Below are 23,759 nucleotides of genomic sequence, written 5' to 3'. Positions count from 1 at the left end.
ACAAACATTTCCTTGATCTGGGTCTCATTACTAGTCTCTCAGTTTAGGTCTGCTTCTGGAAACATACATTTATTATATCCTTAGAGAAGACCACAGTCTAGACTAAAATTTCCCCCAAAAAAACTGAAATTACCTCAGGCAGCTTGAGTCAGCGAAATATCTTCATAATTAGAATAAGGAAGGATTCTGTGGCTCTAATTAGCCATCAAAGTGGCTCAGCATTTGGAATTAATGCTGCAATAAATTCCACATTTTATCACCATCACTTCATGAAAATTGACAGTTGGGTTTTTGTTTTTGAGAATTGGGATTTAGATAGCCTGAATCTGGGCCTTGTGTGGTTTATTCTTGCTCTGGTGGTGAACATGAACATGTCTTATGAAAATGAACCATAGTTTATTGAAGTAAAAGTGTGTTCTTTTGAGGACATTGTCATTTGGAGGAACACAGTTTTCATGCACATTAATATACAACCTCAAATCAGAAAAAAGTTGAGACCGTATGGAAAACTCAAATAAAAAAAGAAGTAGGGATTTCCAAATTTACTCTGACTTGTATTTCAATGCAAACAATATGAACACAAAATATTTCATGTTTTGTCTCATCAATTTTATTTCATTTGTATTTTTTTTCTTGTAATAAAGTACAATACAGTAAAGTACAGTAAACTGTAATACATTCCAAAAAAAGTTGAGACAGTAGCAACTTAGGGTTAGTAATCAGGTATAATGTTTAAATAATCATGTGATTTGAAATAGGTGATGTCAACAGGTGATTGTAATTATGATTTGGTACAAAAGCAGCATCCAAGAAAGGTCTAGTCCTTTAGGAAAAGATGGGCTGAAGATCGCCAGTTTGCCAACAAATACGTGAGAAAATTATTGAAATGTTCAAAAACAATGTTCCTAAAAAAACAGAGAGACATTTGTATATTTCACCATCAACAATGCTTAGCATAATTAAACACTTAGGAGAAAGAGGGAACGGAGACGTTTATGTCGGTTGGCTAGGGGATTCGCTTAGAAGCACCAATCTCTTTAACTTGTGTAAAACAGGCCAATGGAATGACTATGCCCTCAGTCTATCACTATGAGTTTATGTTAAGTGGATCGACTAAAGGAAAATATTCAAAATGCCAAAAGAGATGAACCCATCGTGCACTTTGGGGTGTTGAGTGTTAGGCAAGTAGCATGTACACCAAAACACCACCAAAAACGTAATCATCCAACTTCCCTGGCCTTAATTACCCTAATAGGGGAAATACTTTGGGAAGTCGTACTCACCATTCATGCCTAGCAACTTAGGCTGCGGCTTACCTAGAATACAACAATATGATGGGAAAGAATGCCAGTCCCAAAGGGGAAGGACGCTGCAGAGACCACTGCTACCCTAATGGGGAGACCTGTAAAAAGAATCACATATGGACTTGCCCTAGGTAGAATGAGCACTACATATGGAGAGATGGTTTGCTTGGTAGGGAAGACACTGGTCCACCTGGGTAAAGGGACACACCATGGTCTAGTAATGCATATGGGTGTAACCTAAAAAGGAAACCACACGTAGCTGGCAAAGTTACCTTGACCACTGGATGACCAGTAAGCAAACAAACAACGTAATAGACCTGCACCTGTTGTTTTGACACTGAGCTTAGTTTTCTTCTGAATGACTGGTGTTACCCAGCCTCCAGGAAGTTATCGGTTCTACTCTTAAGATGTCTGTTAGAGAGGTACTGCATGCTAACACCAAATAGAAGGTAACACCACTGGTAGAGTGTGCTCTCACCCCCGAGGGACACGGCTCACCTTGAGGTACACAAAGGCGATGGCATCCAATTTCCAGTGGACCAACCTCTGTTTAGATACAGCACATCCCTTCTGCCAACCTCCAAAACAGACAAAGAGCTGCTCAGTGGATCTTATGCTCTGAGTGCGGTCAACGTACACACGCAGTGGGTGGACAGATCACAGCAGTGAGAGGGCTGGGTCTGCCTCCTCCAGTGGCAGTGCTTGTAGGTTCACTGCCTGCACCCTGAAAGGAGTGGTAGGAACCTTGGGCACGTAGCCGGGCCAGGGTCTCAGGGTAACATGAGAGTTAGCCAGTCTAAATCTAAGGCATGATTTGTTGACCAAAAACGCCGGACCCTCTTGAACAGAGCTGTCTTAAGCAACAGGATTTTAAAAGATATTGACTCGAAAGGTTTAAATGGATGTCTCCGCAGTTTGGATAGGACCACAGAGAGGTCCCAAGAGGGTATAAGTACACCACTCAATGAACAGACTCCACCTTAGGGTGTAGGCCTGCCTCTAGCCTGGGTGATGGTGTTAACCACAGAGGCCGGTAGGTCACCTAAGTCTTCCACCTCACATCTATGGGACACATGTGGAGGTTCCAGAGAGCAGGACGTGGGTGCCAGATTGTGCCCTCTCCCTGAGAAAGAAGGTCCGTCCTCAGAGGAATCTGCCAGGTAGGGGTTGTCGCGAGGAATGTAAGCTCTGTGAACCAGGTCCTGTTGGGCCAATGAGGCGCAAAAATCAAGATCTGCTTCTCGTCCTTCCTGACCTTGCACAGTGTCTGTGCAAGCAGGCTAACAGAGGGGAACGCATATTTGCGCATATCCCAGGGCCAGCTGTGAGCCAGTGCATCCGTGCTGAGGGAGCCCTTGGTCAGGGAATAAAACCACTGGCAATGGGTGGTCTCAGCTAAGTGAACAGGTTGACCTGGGCCTTACTAAAACATTTCCATTTCAACTGGGCTGCACCAGGGTGGAGCCTCCATTCTTCCATGAAGTTCCGGGAGTTGCTGTAAGAGTGCATCGGCTGCATGGTTAAACTCAGCCAGAATATGGATGGCATGCAGTGATCTGAATTGCATGAGGCTCCAGAGGAGCAGATGGCGTGTGAGCTGAGACATGCGGCAGAAGCGGCCACCGCCCTGGCAGTGCTATCTGTCCTGACCAGTACGTGTTTCCCAGCCAGCTCCAGACAGGTTAGCATTGACAAGTTAAGTTCTCCAGAGAGACACCCACTCCACGCACCCACCATGACCTTTGCAAAGACAGGTAAAGCCCGAGGGGGAGGACTTTATACTGCCATGCTTGACCCTCGAACACAAACCGCAGAAACAGTCAGTGTCGTGGCAAAATTGAGATTTCGAAATACGTGTCTTTTAGGTTGATAGCTGTGGACCAACCCTGGAGACAGACACACACAGTGATGTGTTTCTGTGTGAGCATCCTGAATGGTATCTTGTACAGATACCGGTTCAGGACGTGCAGATCCAGGATTGACCTCGACCACAATAAAGTATGGGCTGTAGAACATGGCCTTTATGTCGACTGGAGGGACTAGCTCGATTGTGTCTTTCGCCAGTAGGACTGTAATCTATTCACAGGGGTAGCTGTGGTTCTCAACACAGAGAAATGCATGCCCCAGTACTTGGGAGGCGGTCGGGCGAAATTAATCACATAGCCAAGTCTGTTTGACCAAATAACCCACCGTGATGGGCTGAGCATCGCTAACCACACCAGCAGAGCCCGCACGATAGGCACCATTGAAACGACCACTGACGCACCAGCGATGGGGTAGCTTGCCAGGATATGAGGGCCCACCTCATCACGTTACAAAGAAGGACAGGCAGGCCCAGAGGCCTTATTCGCCTTATTCCTTAGACAACGCAAAGAAGCCAGACTCTTGCCCGGGGATGAGGCTTTCACAGGTGGGGGGGTTTTACAGGTCATGGGTGGAAGGCAGTGCATCCCTGACCTGCAGCACCTACGAGTGTGCACCCAGAGAAAATGGAAAACACTCTTTTAAGAAGGAATTGGGGGCTGCCAGCTCGGAGGCCAGCAGAGAGATGTTGCTTTTGGCGGGAAGTGATGGTTCAGTGAGCAGATCCTCTCACCTTGGGGTTGCATGTCTTAGGGATGCCTCACTGGCCGTTTACCGGACTTAGCAGCACCCTGAGGCAGGGATGTTGCCTTCCTGCTACAAGCTTAACACAGACACCCCGATGGAGAGGGGGCCGTTTGTAAAGTGGTGAAAGATGATGCAGGGGGATGTCCTTGGTGAGGAGCAGTTGCCGCAGCCACCGGCAGCTTATTAGTCTTGGGCCATTGATAGATGACCATCATGGCCCTGGACTGCTCCTTCACCGCCAAGAATTCCTGGTTAAAGTCCCCGACGGTGTAGCCAAATAGGCCAGCCTGTAAAATAAGAGCATCAAGAAAGTGACCTTTGTCCACATCTCTCATCCTTGGGGTCTTCCAAGCCTGAATAAGCTTCTCATGCACTTCTGGAAGGAAGGGGACAGGGGATCTGAGAGGGTTTTACAGTGAAATCTCCAGACCAACCGCCATGGCCACCCGGAAAAGCATAGCCACCACGTCTGATTCCTGATCTGAAACCACAGGCACCCCAGAGGGTGGAAGCGGATCGGGACTGTCATCAGTAATGGAGAGCCCACCCTCTGATGCTGCAAAGAACATCTGGTCACCTGAGTCATCAAACGATAAATCAGTGATCCTGGAGGAAGCAAATGCAGTATCAGTCAAGTCCTTGATGGGGCACGCTGATCAGAAACAAGAGGACTGCAGGGATTAGCCGGCAATTGAGTTCCAGTTGAAAGCCTCTGGTCCCCCGCAATACAGGGAGGTACAGAGGTGGTTTGCACCTCGCAACAAGAGTATGATTTGTTCCCGAGCATTGCATTGACATGCTAGTTGCCCAGATACGCCACATAGTACTCGAACAATTCTTTGGGAGCAGGGAACCCCAGCATCCAGAAATGCACGGGCCAGAAGGCATGTTGAATTTTTAGAGGAAACTGCTCTTAAAGGACTGCTGTGTGCTTCTTAAAAACACTTACCGGAAACCTGTGAGGCAGACAGGAATGGGACCCAGACCAGCATTGCTGAAGTGCCACACACACCACTGCTTTTTGTAGCTTTTAGAAAAGGCTTCATGCGCGAGTGAGGCTCTGTAACAAAGCCTGAGGAGCTCCTCTTGCATGCAGCCTTTTATACGCCTAATTGCGGAGTGGCTGCACCTGCGAGAGCTGCGCTTGCCAATCTCATGGGCATTCTATCGGCCTGTTTTATAAAAATTAAAGTGATTGATACTTCTAAATGAATCCCTGAGTTGATCAACTCAACATAAACTCGTAGTGATCCGAACGGGAGGAATTTTTTAGTGCACAAAAACAAGGATGCAAGCCTAAGCTGAAATATCATAATCTCCTAGACGCCACTGCTTCAAGAATTGTCATTTATCTATAAGCAATATCACCACATGGGCTCAGGACTATGTTGACAAACCTTTGTCAAGTACCACAATATGTAGTTATATCCACAAATGGCTGTTAAAACTTTACTGCACCAAATTGAAGCCCTATGTTAACAGTGTCCAGAATCGCTGTCGACTTCTTTGGCATCTGAGATAAGCTATTACACAGTGAAAACATGTACTGTGGTCAGATGTATCTGTATTTTAGGTATTTTTTGGGAAAAAAACTGACAATGTGTGCTGAAATTGATCATCCAGACTGCTACGAGCAAAAAGTCCAAAAGCCAGGGTCTGTCATGGAATGGGGTTGTGTCAGTGCCCTTGGCAAAGGTACCTTACACTTTTGTGATGGAACCATTAATGCTGAAAAGTACATAGAGATTTTGGAGCACAATATGATGCCTTCTTTTCCAGGGACACCTAAGCATATTTCAACAAGACAATGCAAAATAACATTCTGCACATATTACAAAGTCCTGGCTGCCAAGGAAAAGGATACAGGTATTTCACTGGCCTGAATGTGTAGCAGCACATTTTGAAATGCAAAATTTTGACACATTTGAAGCGCAAAATGCAACAACGAAGAACTCGTACTGTTGCCCACCTTAAGACTTGTTGGCAGGAAGAATGGGATAAAATTCCCCGAAACAATTTATCACTTGGTGTCTTCAGTCCCTAAATATCTTTTAAGTATTGTGAAAATGAATGGCAAAATTACAAAATTAAGTGGTAAATGCTTTACTGTTTCATCGGTTTTTTTAAATGTGTTGCAAGAACGTCTCAGCTACGAACATAACCCTTGTTCCTCTTGGGAACGGAGACGTGTGTCTAGATGAAGACACTTTAGGGGACCAATAAATGTCTAATCACTCTGAAAAGTAAGAAAACGGACCAATGAATGCCAAATGAATTGGAAGAGTTTGGCTCTGCAGGTGCCCAGCAATTAATCATTAACAGAGTATATCAGCTAGCACCTGTGAAGTGAGCACTTGATTTTTTGCCTGCTGAAAAGGCAATCACTCAGCTAACGACTGGAGTCTCAGCTGCTGTGGCCTCAGAGACACAAGTCTCAGTTCCCTATTCGGGGAACGAGGGTTACATTCATTACTGAAACGTCCCCCCTTAATGGGAACTCTGACGTGTCTAGATAAAGACACTTTGGAAGAATGTATGGAAAATGCCACAGCAGATAAGCATGTCATGCCTTTGATGTGAAGTTTGCCAAGCATAGCGTGAGCGCACAAGCATCATCAAAGGTGCAACCTATCAACATACCCTAGGCCCTTTAAAAAAATTTGAAAGAATTTAAAATCGGCTCCTCCACTGAGTCAGGTGCTGGGGGCCTTAGAGGAGCTCTTTAGGGTTCACCAAATGAGGAACTTACTTAGCAGAGCAGAATAAGTGCACGTATCTCCATGTTTGGCAGCATGGCGCAACAATCGTTTTTACACTGAGTTTAGTGTTTTACTGAATGACCAGGGTTACCCAGTAATCAGGAGCAGTCATACTTTATTTTGACGGTTTATTTTACATTGCATGCTAATTAATTCTCATTAGATTATAAGTAGACTGTTAGGTTGGGGGTAGGGTTGGATTTATGGTTAGGTTAAGTGTAAGGTGAAATGTACCTGCAAAGTTTCTTATAGTCAGTTACCTGTCTTTTGAGTACATGTATCAACAGATATTAAACAGACAGTATACTAATACTCAAATGAACCATCAAAATAAAGTATTTCCTCAGAAGTAAATGGCACCACTCGAAGATTATAAAACCTTGCAAATGTGTTAGGTGTTGCCCAGGCTGCAGCTCAACAGTATTGTTAGAGAGGCACAACTAGACAGGGGCGATGGCTATCAATTGGACCAACCTCTGCTTTGATACGGCACTTCCCTTCGGCTGATGATACAGAAAAAAAGCTGCTTAGTGATGGAGCATCAACTTCCTGTGGACTAGTCAGTGGAATGTGCTGTGACGGTGGAGCATCCTGGAGCCTCGGAAAGAGCGCTCTCGGTGAAGAACAGCCAGTGCGGACAGGTGCGGTGGAGGAGCAGTTTTTTGAGCCCACCACGAGATGACCTGCTCCATCGCGCATAGCTGCTCTCTCACCACCAAGGACTCCTGGATAAATTCCCAGATAGTGTCGTCAAAGAGGCCTACCTTGGATATGGGCCTGCCAAGAAATCAAATTAATCCAAGGGTGGCATTTTCGGACCACTGTGTGCCCATCATCCACATACAGTGTACAGTGATGCAGGGCAGAAGCAGCATGGCCCGAAACGGTGTGGCCTCTGGCCGTGAGGGACACAGATAACCCACCCACCTTGAACGGGGGTCTCAGCTTATCAAGGGAGGTGAAGGTGGAAGCACATGAGAACTGGGCAGAGAAAAATGCCCTCTACGCCTGCATGTGCTCGTTGTGCACCCCGGGAGGAGCTTGGAAGATTAATCCTATATCCGCCCACATGTTGCACACGTCCCTCTAGTTGGCCTATCGGTAAAAATGGGGTCTAGCCATCTCTAACTACATGGAAGCAGCACAGGAAGCCCAGCTATCGTGTCTGACATGAGATCAGTCGCCACACATTTCACCCCGGAGTGTGGTAGATAGCCTTGTCTGTCATCTGAGCATGAAAGCTCTCCCTCCAATGTCGCTCTGGACGTCTGATCGGCTGTGTAATCATGCGGAGGCACGGGCATCCCAGGGGATAAACTGAAACAAACACTTGAAGCTGCCACTAGGGCGTGCTATGGAGGAGTGGGGGTCTGTGGGCCCGGTGACAACGGATAAACCCCCACTGTGATCCCCAGATCTGCCCGTTGCTAACCACATTCACGGGGAGCAAAAGGGTTGGCTTCCAAGCCACGATCTCAACTGCGCAATAGCCATACCCTCACATGCTGGACCTGTTCATAAACGCATTCATAACTGCACAGTTGGAAAGTGTCTTGAAAAGGAAGTATTGCTCGACCATGTTGCTCTCTTAGGATGTACTTTTTTAGTGAAAACTGCTCTTTTAGCTACCTGCGAGAAGTCCAGGGGATGGGAAAGAAGCCTGCTGACCGCTGCTGTCACATTTTGTCGCACACACTGGTAGGAATATTGCTTTCTTAAAGAAATCAGCTTAGCAGAGGTACTCTTTAGTCTGTAGTGTGAGGCTCTGAAGCGAAAATCTAATGCTCACTTCACACGCGCCAACTGATATACTCTGTTAATGCTTAATTGCTGGCACCTGTGTAGCTGAGCTCTGCCTATTCATTTGGCATTCAAAGGCCCGTTTTCTTACTGATCTGAGTGATTCGTCGTCTAGCGATCTCCCAAAGTATCTTTATCTAGACACACATCGTCGTTCCAATGAAGGGGAACTAAAATTGGAATACATGTTTATTTTTTAAAAATAAAATAAATTAAAAATCATGGGGAACACATTAAATAATGTTTGTTGTATTGTCTGCAATGAAATACAAGTCAAAGTAAATTTGGAAATTGCTACTTTCTTTTTTATTTACTTTTTCCATACTGTCCTAACTTTTTTATTTGAAGATATAGCAAAAATCAAGGTTAATATGTGGTTATTACAGTTTAACTTAAATAGCCATGTTGAATTAAAACAAACCTAAAACAGTTTTAAACTTGACAGGCCTATGGTACACATGAATTTGCTAAATATGTTGTTGCTCATTGATTGACTTGGCTATTTTGTCTAGTTTGGATACTGTGTAACATCAATCAACACCCAATATTCTTAGTGATACCACAAACTGTAATAAAGCTGTTAATTAACAGTCGCCTGCACTTTGTGATTCATGGGTGTCTTTAGTTTGTACTTCAGAACTGCATTTTAGGACTTTGATCTCTGCTTCACACTGTGCAAAAGTGACTTTTATTTAGTAGTCTAAAAGATTATATTGTATAGGAAAAATAAATATGTCAAAAAACCAAAATCAAGTTCAGGCAGCTCATTTCCATAATTTTAGATCTTTTTTTATGACCAACCTATACTGTATGTATATTGGCTCAAATGACAAAAAATGTCGATAAAAGTAAATTTTTTTAAACATTTTTTCAAAATCTAAAGTTAATAGAACAGAGATAAAGGCCAATTAATCAATTCAAAATCATTAATAATTAGAAATCACTGATATTTTTACAGTGCAAAGTCCTTGGACTATAGAGAAATAAATAGATAATAATATAACACAAATTGTAAAGTAAATCAAGAAAAATTGCAATCCAATTTATTTTTTAACGAGCATTTTCATTAGTCAGTTTGGTTAAACAGATTTTCTATTAATAACAGCCATTTCTCAAAATCAATTAATACGTTTCTATATTAATGTAACTCTGTATCAAGTGATCTTAAATTTAGAAAGGAAAATTTAAAAGTATTCTTTCTTTTTTGTTTGTTTGACTGGAATAAAAGCAGTTTTTCATTTTTTTAAAGGAGTTTTTTTTCATACAGCTTCAGAAAAAACTACTGTCGTCCAATAACTTGCCTAATTACTAGAGTTGTCAACTACTTAATTAATTAATCACACTTTTTTTGTAATTAATCATGATTAACCGTGAAAAGCCATATTTATTACAGAAATGAAAACACAGGCATGTAAGTGCCATTTGAATAAAAAAAAAAATCAATGCCAAAATACAGGCATTGCAAATAAGAAAAATGGAAAATAATAATAATAATAAAAGAATTAAATACAAACAATTGTACTCATTGTAAAGTTGTATTGCGAGTTGAGAACATTAATTATAAAGTAGGAACAATTTTGCTTAGTCCTCCTTAACATTTAGCCAGTTGCTAAGACAGTCCAGTCTATTGAAATTATCAGGGGACAATGTGGCCAAGGGGTACATCAAAGGAACGTACCAAAGACTATAGACTTCTTACAGGGACTTTGGTCACACAATCTCTCAACATCTAATTCTGAACAGCTTTGAGGGATACGGACGCCGCAAAGACTATAGAATACATGTAGAATGATTTAAAGAGACTTTTGACAACGTCAGCAATGTCATGCGTTTGCTCCTGTTGTTAGGAAACTCACACACGCATACATACACACAGAAAACGCATGTAGTACAGCCCACCCGGTGAGCGACACCCTTCAAATTCATCAACACGCACGATCACGTTCATCAAATTTGCTTAAACTTAGCTTTCTAAAATATGGCTGTATTTTACAAGCAAGGATTCTGACACAGCAACGTGAGGTAGTCGCTTTACAAAAGTTGTGTGTAGGGGGGAAACACGTCAAACTTAATGACACATTTGCGAGCGCATGAAATCTACTTAAAGGCAGAGGAATGGGCTGTCTTTGAAAGCTTGCGACATCATCTGGCACTTTCTGAGTACATATACATGGACACCAATACTCAGATTTTATGATTAAGGGTAATGCTAATTAGGACTTTACCATGTAAGCAGCAATTTTTGATTACCTTAAAGGACCACCCGAGTCACGAAATGCTGAGGTTTTTTACTGTTCGCCATGCGGTATCAACTTCCATTAAAACAGCACTCCTCCAGCAGTCCTTACTTCATATTTTCATCCAACAGTTGAGTGGGGCGTGAACAATATGTTGCTGAATAAAAGTGAACTGCTGAACTGCAGTTAAAGTCTAAAGATTAAAAATGAAATACCCGAAATTACATGTAACTCTGGAGGAAACGCCTGGTGATGCGACATTAATTGTTTTATACTGAAACTTTCCTTCTAAAAGCGCTTTCTTGGTCTTATCAATATTTCTTTGCATGTTAAACACATGCACGGTACCGGAGCAAGCTGAACTGGCACTCTAGGTAAACGGCGATCTCAACGCCCTTAACCCAAAAGTGAAAAAAAAGTAACCGGTTCGCGGATGAAAGTGAGGACCAGGAGGGAAGAGGAGGTCGCATTTATGGACGCGCTTGCCCTGAACACACGTCGGCCACGACAGAAACTAAAAAAAAAAAAACTGCAAGTGCGTTAATTGCCTAATTTTTTTTTATATCGTGTTAAATATTTCAATTGAATAGCATGTGTTAACGCACTAATTTTGACAGCCCTACTAATTACCCAAACTTGCATATACAGTAAAAAAATTTTTTTTGCATTTACCGAATAACAGATTTTACCATTTTATTTAACTTTTTTTCACTTTATTCTGAAAAATAAATAAAAAATGTAAAAAAGCAGCAAAATAATTTTATCTTTTGATCAAATTTTTCTATTTGAATTTTGCTGCAGTCATGGTAAATTTTGGTGAATAAATTATTGAAACTTATTAAATTATTTTGCACGTACAACTGAATTATAGTGCTGTGTATAATTGTATGGCTTTAACATAACCTTCCACAATATTTATGTACAGTTCCATATTAAATATCATAAGCTCATGAAAATGCAGAAAATCTAATGTATACAGTTTAGCTAACCTAATAAACCTTTAAATGACTCTTTTGCTGTAGCTGAAAAGTTTCTTGCAAAGTAACTTTCATCATGGAAAATACAAAATAATTTAGTTATTAAAACTATAATATATTAAAAAACATGTTGAACAAAATCTTCTTTCCAATAAACAGCACTTGGGAAATGTTTGAAATGAATAAAAATTTCACAGGAGGGCTAATTGTTTTGTATTTATCTATATATAAAATTAATATAACTACATAGTACATTTGAAGTGGGATTTGAGATCCACTTGAAAACAGGGGCAGATATATATTTCTGTTTGAACCTACCGAGTCGAAGCACAGAGAAGAACAGCAGCCAGAACATGCAGAGAATGGGCGCCACAACAACTTGACTGATGGCGGCCGCATGGATCCGCTGGTTGAGCTTTGTGGGTGTGTAGGCATAGTAGATATTATACCGATCCACCATATGCTTCAATACCAGGTACAACAACCCTGCAAAAAATGAAAAGTAGGAGTTATCAATTAATCTTCTCTTTTAGTAACACATTCTCACTATTAACTAGTGGTTTATTACCTGCCTATTATTAAGATATTGGCTGTTATAAGTACTTATACATATACTGCATGATCTTATTTTAAATACCTAAACCCAATTTTGAGACCACTATCTTTCGGGTGCAACTGGTGATTTTCTTCAGAAACTTTAGTTATTGCGCTGGTTGAAAGTCTCCTCACATCCTGATAGCGATCATTAAATGAATTGTTAAAAATGTATTTATATATATTTTAATATTCTGTAAAAAGGTGTAGGACCAAGAAAAGTTTGTCCAATCACAAACGTTTGGGCATGAAAATTTGTTAAAATATGCAACTGCATCCCTTGTTTAAACAGAAAGTCAGCATGTTCACTGACACGGTTCAGACAGAAAATGGCGACAAACATCAACAACCTACCTTTTTTACAAAATTTGGTATTGTAATAAAGTTTTCTCTCTGGTGAATGTTGCATGATGTAGTTTTCTAGTGATGTTGTAGTGATGTTGTCTAGAGCGCGTTCATGTGTTCAGGAGGTGTGGCTTTGGATGGTGATTTGCAGAGTAGGCTTTCTGTGCTATCAGGCTAATGATAGCATTTTTCAAGATCTCCTGTTGTACTTTTAATATCTACTAATAAGCAGTAGATTACTGTAAGTGTTTGTTGAGGCAAAAGTCATGCTTAATGATTTGATAATAGCAAGAATTGTTCCTTAAAACAAATTGTGAAGCCTTCTAAGCTGGTACAGTGCCAATGCTTTTGTATAAAGGTGTTAAAATCTGATTGTCCAGATTTTACCAAGTGGTTAATGTCCTAATAATATTCTCTACCTGAGACAACCACTGTCCCTTCTACCTTTGTCTAAATTCTGCTTTTATGGCTTTTGTGATGAAAATATTAAATGCATATTTGCTTTAGACGTTTTGCAATTGTACACACATTTTTTTAACATTTTAGTTATCTTTTTGAATTTACTCAGTTAAGTATGATTTATTTAACACTTAGTAAATATATTTACCTTTAGATTTATTAGTTGACTAAGTTATAGTTGACCTAAAAGTTTACTTTTATAGGTTAACTTACATTTTCTATTTACTGGTGTTTAAGTTGACAAAAACTTAATCTAGCAGATTTTCTGGTAACACTTTAGTTTAACAAACCATTAAAGATGCAGTAGGTGATTGTCTTCAGAAACAAGTTGTGTTTTGCTGGTTGAAAGTCTCTCCACATTCCAATAGTAAATGATCTAAATGTATTTATATGTATTTTTATATTCTGGGTGAGGCATAAACTAAAAAATGTTCATTTATTTAAAAATTGCCGGAGCGACAAATAACTCAATTACGTCAGGTATCTCAAACTGTCTGTCAACAAATTTAAATTTGAATTTCGGTGCAGCCTTTTTAAGCAGAAGCACGCATTTACCGCTGACAGAGACAACATCAGGCAAACTCTGCATCAATCTGAACTTCTTTCCGACAGACCAACGTGGCCTTGTATGCATGAAAAGAAAGATTGTTTCTGAAAAGGCTTCTGGCAAAAAAGGCAGAATCAAAAATTTTTCAAACCCTGAATTAGTGTTATATCCAATCAGTGCGCGTTTGTGTGTTCATGACTTAAGGAGGCCTGGCTTTGGACAGCAGGGGAGGGTTGTAAAATTTTTAAGCTATTATGATAATGCTAGCATTCTGGCAGATCATCTACTGCAACTTTTACTAACACTACTAGCGTAATAAACTACTAATTAGCTGTTTATTAATAGTTAGTAAGGTAGAAGTTGGGTTTCGGTTTTGTGTAAGATTAGTAATGCAGAAAAAGTTCATAATTTATAACTAAACAGTTAATATCTTGATAATAGGCAGGTAATAAAATGAACCCCAACTACTATAGATGTCTTTACAATTTTCATTATATAGTCATTTAACTTACAAAAGAATTGTTCTTACAAAGTAACTGCAGGGACAATCGTAACTCAAGTTGAAGCAACAAACACCCAAGCTTAGTCAGCTAAAATCAGACTACAGTTAAAGTCAGAATTATTAGCCGCCCTGAATTATTAGACCCCTTGTTTTTTTTAACCAATTTCTGTTTAACGGAGAGAAGATTTTTTTCAACACATTTCTAAACATAATAGTTTTAATAACTCATTTCCAATAACTGAATTATTTTATCTTTGCCATGATGACAGTAAATAATATTTTACAAGATATTTTAAGACACTTCTATGCAGCTTAAAGTGACGTTTAAAGGCTTAACTAGGTTAATTAGGGTAAAGAGCCCCTATTATGGGTTTTCAAAAATGATCAGGTAAGGCTTAAACCTGAAAGTGCACAGTATTTAAAACTACTGATTCATTTATAAAAGAGTCGACTCATAGTGCTTCAAATGAATCATCTTGATAATGAGTCTATAGCCTTTTTGGCATGACAATGATATAAAACGTAAGCCCCACCCAATTGTTGCACACCCAAACCCAGGAAAATTTAAACATGTGGCCCCGCCCACAAACAGTAGCAAAGAAAAAGAGGAAGACAAAACACTGTAGCAGATGCAGGTTGAATTAAGTCATGAAGATGCTGTGCTCAGCTGGATATTATTAAAAGTGTGACGTAAGTTAGTGTTATTTTCTCTACCCAAAGATGAAAGTGTGAACAGTCAGTGGTTGAGGTTTATTTTTGCAAAAATACCTCAGCATTATAGGCCCTGCCTTGTGCAGTTCGAATGCTTCTGGAATCTACACGCTTACAATGGGGCATTCGTTGGGGGGGTGGGGGCAGTTCGTAGATGCCGCCCTCACTATTCCGCTCAAGGTGGCCGCCTAGAACGCCTCTATAGACGCGACAGCCCTGATAATACTTGTGAGAACCGGGTTCTGTGTACTATGGTGATAGTAACTACTATGATCCTATATCAATGTTGGCGACCCAGGGGTTTCACAGACCGTACCAAAATGTTGAGGATTGGGGGGAGATGGGGTGGTTAAAATTATGGGAGTTTCCAGAATAAATAACAAAATGAGTTGGTGGCTGGAGATGGGCCTGAAATACGGGAGACTCCCGGGAAAAACAGGAGTGTTGGCAGGTATGCTCACAAATACACTATGCACTCTGACTTCTTCAATAATGTTGATAAGCCGTGGGGGGCATTTTACTCTGTCTCACGCTGAACGCTGTCGACCAATTACAACATACTGATCCAATCATCGCAGATTAGCTTCACGCTAAGGATAGGTTTGGGAACAAATGAATCGCTGAACGAATCATAAATGCTTATTAAAAGACCATGAAAGTGTTTTTTTGACCTTGCATGCATATCAGCCTGGTGTTGGAGACTCTTAAAACCAAAATATGACCCTTTTTTAATGTATGATAGGGGCTCCTTAACTAGGCATGTTAGGGTATATAGGCAAGTTATTGTATAATGATGGTTTGTTTCGTAGACAATCAAAAAATATAATGCTTAACAGGGCTAATAATTTTGACCTTAAAGTGATTTTTAAAAAATTAAAAAACTGATTTTATTCTAGCCAAAATAAAACAAATAATACTTTCTCCAGAAGAAAAAAAATATTATAAGACATACTGTGAAAATTTCCTTGCTCTGGTAAACATCATTTGGGAAATATTTAAAAAATAAAAAATAAAAGGGGGGGCTAATAATTCTGACTTCAACTGTAGTTGAGACAGTGAAAACTTACCATGTTAAGTTCAATTAGCAAGTTTAGAGAGTGCAAGTTGTTTAAACTAACAAAATCATGTAGAAAAATCTAAAACGCAGAATCATCTTATTTTACAGAGCACCTTGGAAGTAAAGTAACTTGGTGAGTTAGTCAAAGTGCAAACAAACACTGACTGGCTAAGACATTTGTTATTCTGGGTTCATCAAACCCAAATATTGCTCTTAGGACCTTACCTCACAGGTATAGTATTTACCTGTTTACCCAGACCACACATGAATGCAAGTTGGCAGATAAATTCAGAAGTAAATGAAAAATGATGATGATGGATGTCAGCGTATAGTAAATAAACAGTCATGGTGTGTATTGGTGACAGAACAGGCGTGGAGTGGGCGTCTGGATCTTGGCTAGACGGGTCGCAGCGTCTGGAAGACTACAGCGGGTTCACACCTAGCGGCCATGTCACACCGCGATACTGAGATGTTGTTGGAGATACGGCTCTGACTCCCACACACTGACTGAGGTATCAGAACACTCACAGAGGTAGAAATGAAGGCTGACGGAAAGAAGAAATAAAGGCAGACAAAGAGAGAGCTGCAGGCAACAGAGGATATGAGAGCAAAAGAAACACACCACACAAATGGTGCAGAGGAGACAAATGGGTTTGAGCACAAATTAGGAGGAAAGAAGAATTGGGGCATGGAACAAGGAGTGCTAAAAGAAAAGGTCGGTTTGTGGTGAAGTAAAAAGCATACTCAGACTCACCAAAAGGTACGATGACGGGGCAGGTGATGCTGTAGGTCATGCTGACTGAAAATATACACATGGTCCAGGCGTATTCCAGACCAAACTGAAACTCATAGGCCTGACTCTGAGGGGAGAAAGGAGAAAGAGGTGGCTAAAGTATTTATTGGCTCTTTTTTTGGGAGTGCCTGATAATCATTTTCAGCCGTGATTATATGGAAAAAGAGCAAAATGCAGAAGCTTTACATATTTTTAGTGTTTAAAATAACAGTGAATGCAATTTAGAATGATTTGAATAAAAAATCATTAAAAAATAAATAAATTGCAGTGTCTGACAAAAAAGACAACCTTTAATTTCAAAATTATTAGCCCCTTTAAGCTATATATTTTTTCGATCTACCGAAGTCTACAGAACGAACCATCAATATACAATAACTTGCCTAATTACCCTAACCTGCCTAGTTAATCTAATTAACATAGTTAAGCCTTTAAATGTCACTTTAAGCTGTGTAGAAGTGTCTTGAAAAATATCTAGTCAAATATTGTTTACTGTCATCATGACAAAGATAAAATAAATCAGTTATTAGAAATGAGTTATTAAAACTATTTTGTTTAGAAATGTGTTGAAAAAAATCTCTCCATTAAACAGAAATTGGGGAAAAAATAAACAGGTTTAATAATTCAGGGGGGCTAATAATTTAGACTTCAACTGTGTGTGCGTGTGTGTTTGTGTGTGTGTGTATATATGATCAATATCACACTCGTAGCAGTGTGATATGGCTGTATATCAGCACTAGTGGGAGGCGTGCGTTGGCATGAAGCTGCAGGGCGACTGTCTTAGCGTCCCACCAGTGCCGATATACAGCCATATCGCACAGCTACGAGTGTGATATTGCGTTTATACAACAGTTTGATGGCACAATCGTGTATATAAAAAAGAAAATCAAAAACGGAGAGTCTAAAACCCTTTTGTATTAGGAACTACTTTTTTCCGCCCTTCACTCACATCTGCAGCTGACGTCAGAACAGCAGAAGCCATTACTAATTTACCAACGTCACTTTAGAGCTGGTATTTGAATGATCCTCTATAGCGTAATTTCTAAAGTGATGATAAAACGGCTGATTTTGCTCACATTTTAAGATTATGAGTCTGAATGTGACATTAAATACCATCCATCAACAGAGATATCGTTCGAGGTTACAGAAGTAACCCTTCGTTCCCCGAGGAGGGGAACGGAAGTGCCATGAATGGGAGGATTCGTATCAGAAGCCGCTTATCTGGAGAGTATTGAACGGGCCAATGAATGAAATTAATTGGCAGCGTAAGCTTGCGCAGGTGTGCGACATCTGCAATCATCTCAGCATATAAGCACACCTGAAGCCAGCAGACGCCATCCTTTTAAGCTGAAGAGACTTTCAAACAGCTAAGGGACAGTCATTATGACGACGGAATATGGCACTTCCGTTCCCCTCCTCGGGGAACGAAGGGTTACTTCTGTAACCTCGAACGTTCCCCTTCGGTTGGGGAACTTCAGTGCCATGAATGGGAGAATATGGAAAGCGCCATAATGACTGCACCTTACCAACACCCCCGATGAGGAGATAGTCAAGCAAGCGTGACGCACCCACATCATGGGGGGCGCGGTCCTCCAACGTGTCCCTGGCCCTAATTTATCCTACTTCAACAGAAGTTTTACGGAATTAGATATATTTTTTGGGAAGTCGTGAGCATCTAGATAATTCTAGGAAATACGACAGTACGTTGGGAAGCGTGCAATCCCGATAGGGAGGACGCTGCGGAGGCCATCCGTTACCCAAGGGGGGGATAGATGGCAGAATTTACCTATGGACTAGCCCTAAAAAGGGGGAGTACGCATAGCAAAGAGTGGTTAGCGGAGAGGGAAGACACGGGTCCGCCCAGGGGGGGGACTTAACCGTGGCGGAATAAGCATATGGGATCGCCTAGTGGGGATCACGCATAGCAGGCACCTATACCCAAAACGCGGGCTGACCAGCGGGCAGACCTACAACGTAGTGGGCCAGCAAGTGACTCCTCCGCTGAGTCAGTGCTGGGGGCCACGGAGGAATCTGCAGGGCTCACCTGACGGGGAACTTTACTGACAGATAAAAAAGGCGCACGTACCTCCGTGTTAGGGAGAATGGCGCAGCAAGCGTGTTTCAACACCCTACCGAGTTGTCCCTCAATCACCAAAGGGTTACCTAATACCCTTGAGGAAACCGGCTCCACTCGCAGATTGTAAAACCTTGCAAATGTGTTGGGTGTCGCCCAGCCCGCAGTTTTACAGATGTCTGTTAGAGAGGCGCCGCATGCACGCGCCCAAGAGGATGCAACGCTCCGAGTGGAGTGTGCACGTACTCCCGGGGGACACGGCTGACCTCGACTCGAATAAGCGAGTGAAATGGCATCCACAATCCAGTGGGATAATCTTTGTTTCGATACGGCACTTCCCTGCTGCCGACCGCCATAACAGACAAAGAGCTGCTCAGATGATCTAAAATTCTGAGTACGGTCCACATAAATGCGCAGAGCGCGAACTGGACAAAGTAAAGAAAGGGCTGGGTCTGCCTCCTCCGGGGGCAGCGCTTGCAGGTTCACTACCTGATCTCTAAAGGGGGTGGTAGGAACCTTGGGCACATAACCGGGGCGGGGTCTCAGGATAACGTGAGAGTAATCCGGCCCGAATTCCAGGCACGAGTCACTGACCGAAAATGCCTCCAGGTCCCCGACCCTCTTGATGGAGGCCAACGCAACCAGCAGAGCTGTCTTCAGGGACAGAAATCTTAGAGATACTGATTCGAGTGGCTCAAAGGGATCGGATCGCAGACTCGTGAGAACGAGGGCGAGATCCCAAGAGGGCATGAGAGGGGGGCGAGATGGATTAATTCGCCTAGCACCCCTAAGGAACTGGATGACCAGGTTATGCTTTCCCACGGTGCCGCCAGCTACCGCGCTATGATAAGCGGAGATGGCGGCCACGTAAACCTTGAGAGTGGAGGGCGACAGCCTGCTGTCCAACTTCTCTTGAAGGAAAGAGAGCACAACACTAATCTGGCAATTTCGGGGGTCTTCTCTGCGAGAGACGCACCATTCAGTGAATAGACTCCACTTCAGGGCGTAGGCGCGCCTCGTGGAGGGGGCTCTAGCCTGAGTGATGGTATTAACCACCGCAGTCGGTAGGTTACCCAAGTCTTCCTCGCGTCTAGGGACCACACGTGGAGGTTCCAAAGATCGGGGCGAGGGTGCCAGATGGTGCCCTGTCCCTGAGAGAGTAGGTCCTCTCTCAAAGGGATCCGCCAGGGGAGGGCCGTCGCGAGGAGTGAGAGCTCTGATATCCAGGTCCGGTTGGGCCAAAGGGGCGCAACTAGCAGAACCTGTTCCTCGTCCTCCCTGACCTTGCACAGAAACTGCGCGAGCAGGCTCACTGGGGGAAACGCATACTTGCGCATGCCCCGAGGCCAGCTGTGGGCCAGTGCATCCGTGCCGAGAGAGCCCTCGGTCAGGGAAAAAAACAACTGGCAGTGAGCGTTCTCGGGGGAAGCAAACAGATCGATCTGGGCCTCCCCGAATCGCGCCCATATCAGCTGAACAGACTCGGGGTGGAGTCTCCATTCTCCAGGGCGTAACAGCTGTCGTGAGAGCGCATCGGCTGCACGATTGAGCGTGCCTGGGACGTGAATGGCGCGCAGCGATTTCAGCCGCGGGTGACTCCAGAGGAGCAGACGGCGGGCGAGCTGAGACATGCGGCGAGAGCGCATACCCCCCATGCGGTTGATATACGCCGCCGCCGCCGTACTGTCCGTCCTGACCAGCACGTGTTGCCGCTCCAGCACCGGTAAAAAGCGGTGGAGAGCGAGGAACACTGCCAACAGCTCTAGGCGATTGATATGCCAATGCAGCTGGGCACCCTTCCAGAGGCCCGCAGCCGCATGCCCGCGACACACGGCCCCCCAACCCGTGTTGGAAGCGTCTGTTGAAACAACAACATGGCTGGACGCCTGTCCTAGAGGCACACCGGCCTGTAGGAACGAGGGGTCGTTCCAAGGGCTGAGGGCGCGGCGACACAGCGCAGTAACCGAGACCCGGTGTGTGCCCGCGTGCCATGCGCGTCTGGGGACCCGATCGTGAAGCCAGTGCCGAAGTGGTCTCATATGGAGCAACCCGAGCGGCGTGACGGCGGCTGCGGATGCCATATGCCCCAGGAGCCTCTGAAAGAACTTCAGTGGGACCACTAGTTTGCTGTCGAGCTCCCTCAGACAGTTCAGCAACAGGCGAGCGCGTTCCTCGGAGAGGTGCGCTACCATGGTGATCGAGTCCAGCTCCATCCCAAGAAAAGAAATCCTCTGCACGGGGGCGAGTTTGCTCTTTTCTCGGTTGACCTGAAGCCCCAGTAGGCGGAGATGCCGAAGCACCTCGTCCCTGTGCACAATCAATTGCTCCCGCGAGTGGGCTAAAATCAGCCAGTCGTCGAGATAACTGAGTATGCGAATGCCCGCGAGCTGAAGGGGCGCTAGGGCACCCTCCGCGAGTTTGGTGAAGACCCGCGGAGACAGGGAGAGCCCGAAGGGGAGGACCTTGTACTGCCACGCTCGACCCTCGAACGCAAACCGCAGAAATTGGCGGTGGCGTGGAAGAATGGAGACATGGAAATACGCGTCCTTCAGGTCTATGGCTGCAAACCAATCCCGAGGACGAACGCATTGGAGAATGCGCCTCTGCGTGAGCATTCTGAACGGCAGCTTGTGCAGACAGCGGTTCAAAACGCGCAGATCTAGGATTGGCCGTGACCCACCGCTCTTTTTGGGTACGATGAAGTATGGGCTGTAAAACCCACTCTCCATCTCGGCTGGAGGAACCGGCTCGATTGCACCCTTCGCCAGGAGGGCAGCAATCTCCTCTCGCAAGACAGGGGCGGACAGGGGGTTGACCCTGGAGAAATACACGCCCGTAAACTTGGGGGGCCGTTTCGCGAACTGAATCGCGTAACCGAGTCTGATTGTGCGTATGAGCCACCGCGAGGGGCTGGCCCGCGCTAACCAGGCAGGCAGAGCCCTCGCTAATGGAGTCATCGCTACAATCACTGACGTACCAGCGGTGGGGCAGCGCGGAGTGGGTGTGCTGATCCGGGAAGCACGAGGGTCCCGCAGAAAAGCTGGAGGAGAGCGATTCGCTCTGGCTCCGCACCCTGACTCCGGAGAGGGGGCTGGAGGGCTGAGGGAAGGGAGACCGTCCCCCCAGCGCTCGTGAGCCACTGGCGAAGCACGTAGAGTCTGCGAGCCGGAAGGCAGCGCGTCCCGGACTGGCAGAACTCGTGCAGTCACATCCGGGGAAGGGAAAAAGTGCTCTTTTACTGATGTTTTGGTGGCACTGAAAAGTACCGTTGTTATCGGGGCCCCACCCTCCAGCGGGGAAAGAGCAAGTTTCCTCTTCTCCGGATGGCCTGTCTCAGGGACGCTTCGCGGTCCGTTTACCGGACTTAACGGCGCCCTGGGCAGGAGGGGCTGCCTGCTTTCGAGGTGAACGCAGCGCCCGCTTGGCCGGAGGCGCAGGCGGGGCAGCACTCGTTGGCGGGCGCCCTCGGCGAGGAACAGCGGAGGTGGATGGCTCGGCGGGCGGAGTGGGCTTACGGCCACGCCGATAGATGACATTGCCCATCGCATCCGACTGCTCTTTCACCGCCTTGAATTCCTGGGTGAATTCACCGACGGTGTCGCCGAACAGGCCAGCCTGGGATATGGGCGAGTCAAGAAAGCGAACTTTGTCAACGTCGCGCATATCGGCCAGGTTTAGCCAGAGGTGGCGTTCCTGAACCACAAGTGTGGACATCGTCCTCCCCAGCGCACACGCGGCGGACTTAGTAGTCCGAAGAGCATAGTCGGTCGCGGTGCGCAGCTCATGTAATAAGCTTGGGTTGGACCCGCCCTCGTGCAGCTCGGCCAGCGCCTGCGCTTGGTAGCGCTGGTAGGTGGCCATCGCGTGCAAAGCAGAAGCAGCCTGGCCCGCAGCCTTATAAGCTCTGGCTCCGAGGGAGGCAGACAACCTACAGGCTTTGGACGGGAGGCGGGGCAAACCCCGCCACGTAGAGGCGCCGCGCGGACAAAGATTGACCGCGATAGCGCGCTCCACTGACGGGATCGCCTCATACCCCCTGGCAGCTCCGCCGTCAAGGGCGGTGAGGGCGGAGGCACTCGCAGCACGGGCAGAGAAAGGTGCCCTCCAGGACTGCGTGAGCCTACTGTGCACTTCCGGGAAGAAGGGGACGAGAGGCTTCGAAGGCTTCGCCTTCTGGTCCTCTATGTAGCACCCATCTAGTCGGTCCGGCCGCGGAGCTGGGGGATAAACCATCTCCAACCCCACGGCCGAAGCAGCCCGGGAAAGCACGGCTAACATGTCCGCTTCAGGATCCGATTTGACAGCGCTCACCTGCCCGGAGGGGGCGAGCGGGTCCGGATCTTCGTCGGACAGTGAAAGCCCACCCTCCGATGCCGCGGAGGACATCTGATCTCCGGTGTCAGCGAGTGTGAGAGCTACCATCTGGTTAGACGGATCACTCTCACCACCCGAAGCTTGGATGGAGCGCCGTGAGGAGCGAGAGGTCCGCGAGCCCGTGGGCGGCGGATTAGCTCCCGCTGAAACCCTCAGATCTGCCCGAGCGCCCGCTGCTTTTTTAGAACAGGAGGCAACTGGGGTGGCTCGCTCTCTTGCGAAAGTTAGCCGCGATCTTAGCTGTGCAACGGTCATGGCATCGCAATGACGACATGAACCGCCCGCGAGCACCGCATTAACATGCTGGACCCCCAAACATGCAATGCAGTGATCGTGTCCATCATCCGGAGACAGGAAACCCCCGCATCCAGAAACGCACAGTCGGAGCGCCATCCTGAAAAGGACGTGCTGCACGACTGTGTTGCTCTTTTAGGAAAGTTGCAACTATACGCACCGCTCTGGAGGACCGGACCCAAAGAACCGCAGGCAAGGGAGTAACCCAGCTCGACCGTCTGCCACCGCGAAGACCCACTCTGGACCGGGAGACACACTCGTTCGCTCTGAAGTGCTGATCAGCAAGAGGAACCCTCATCGACTCACTCAGAAAGGATCTGAAGCG

General features: G+C 45.0%; 1 protein-coding gene across 3 annotated transcripts in view; it reads right to left on the bottom strand.

The window, feature by feature from the left end:
* tmem63c (transmembrane protein 63C) overlaps positions 1–23,759 on the bottom strand; it is a 143,213-nt gene that overhangs the window by 11,850 nt on the left and 107,604 nt on the right. For all 3 annotated transcript variants that reach the window (XM_005158882.5, XM_068214295.2, NM_001159836.1), the window contains 2 exon segments: positions 16,657–16,762; positions 12,006–12,173 (listed from right to left, as the gene is read on the bottom strand). In XM_005158882.5, coding sequence (XP_005158939.1) covers positions 12,006–12,173; positions 16,657–16,762 — 274 coding nt within the window.

This window comes from Danio rerio, chromosome 17 (genome assembly GCF_049306965.1).
Source record: "Danio rerio strain Tuebingen ecotype United States chromosome 17, GRCz12tu, whole genome shotgun sequence".
NCBI classification, from domain to species: domain Eukaryota; kingdom Metazoa; phylum Chordata; class Actinopteri; order Cypriniformes; family Danionidae; genus Danio; species Danio rerio.
Note: the sequence above shows the minus strand (reverse complement) of the source record. Positions and strands in the feature narration are given on the sequence as shown.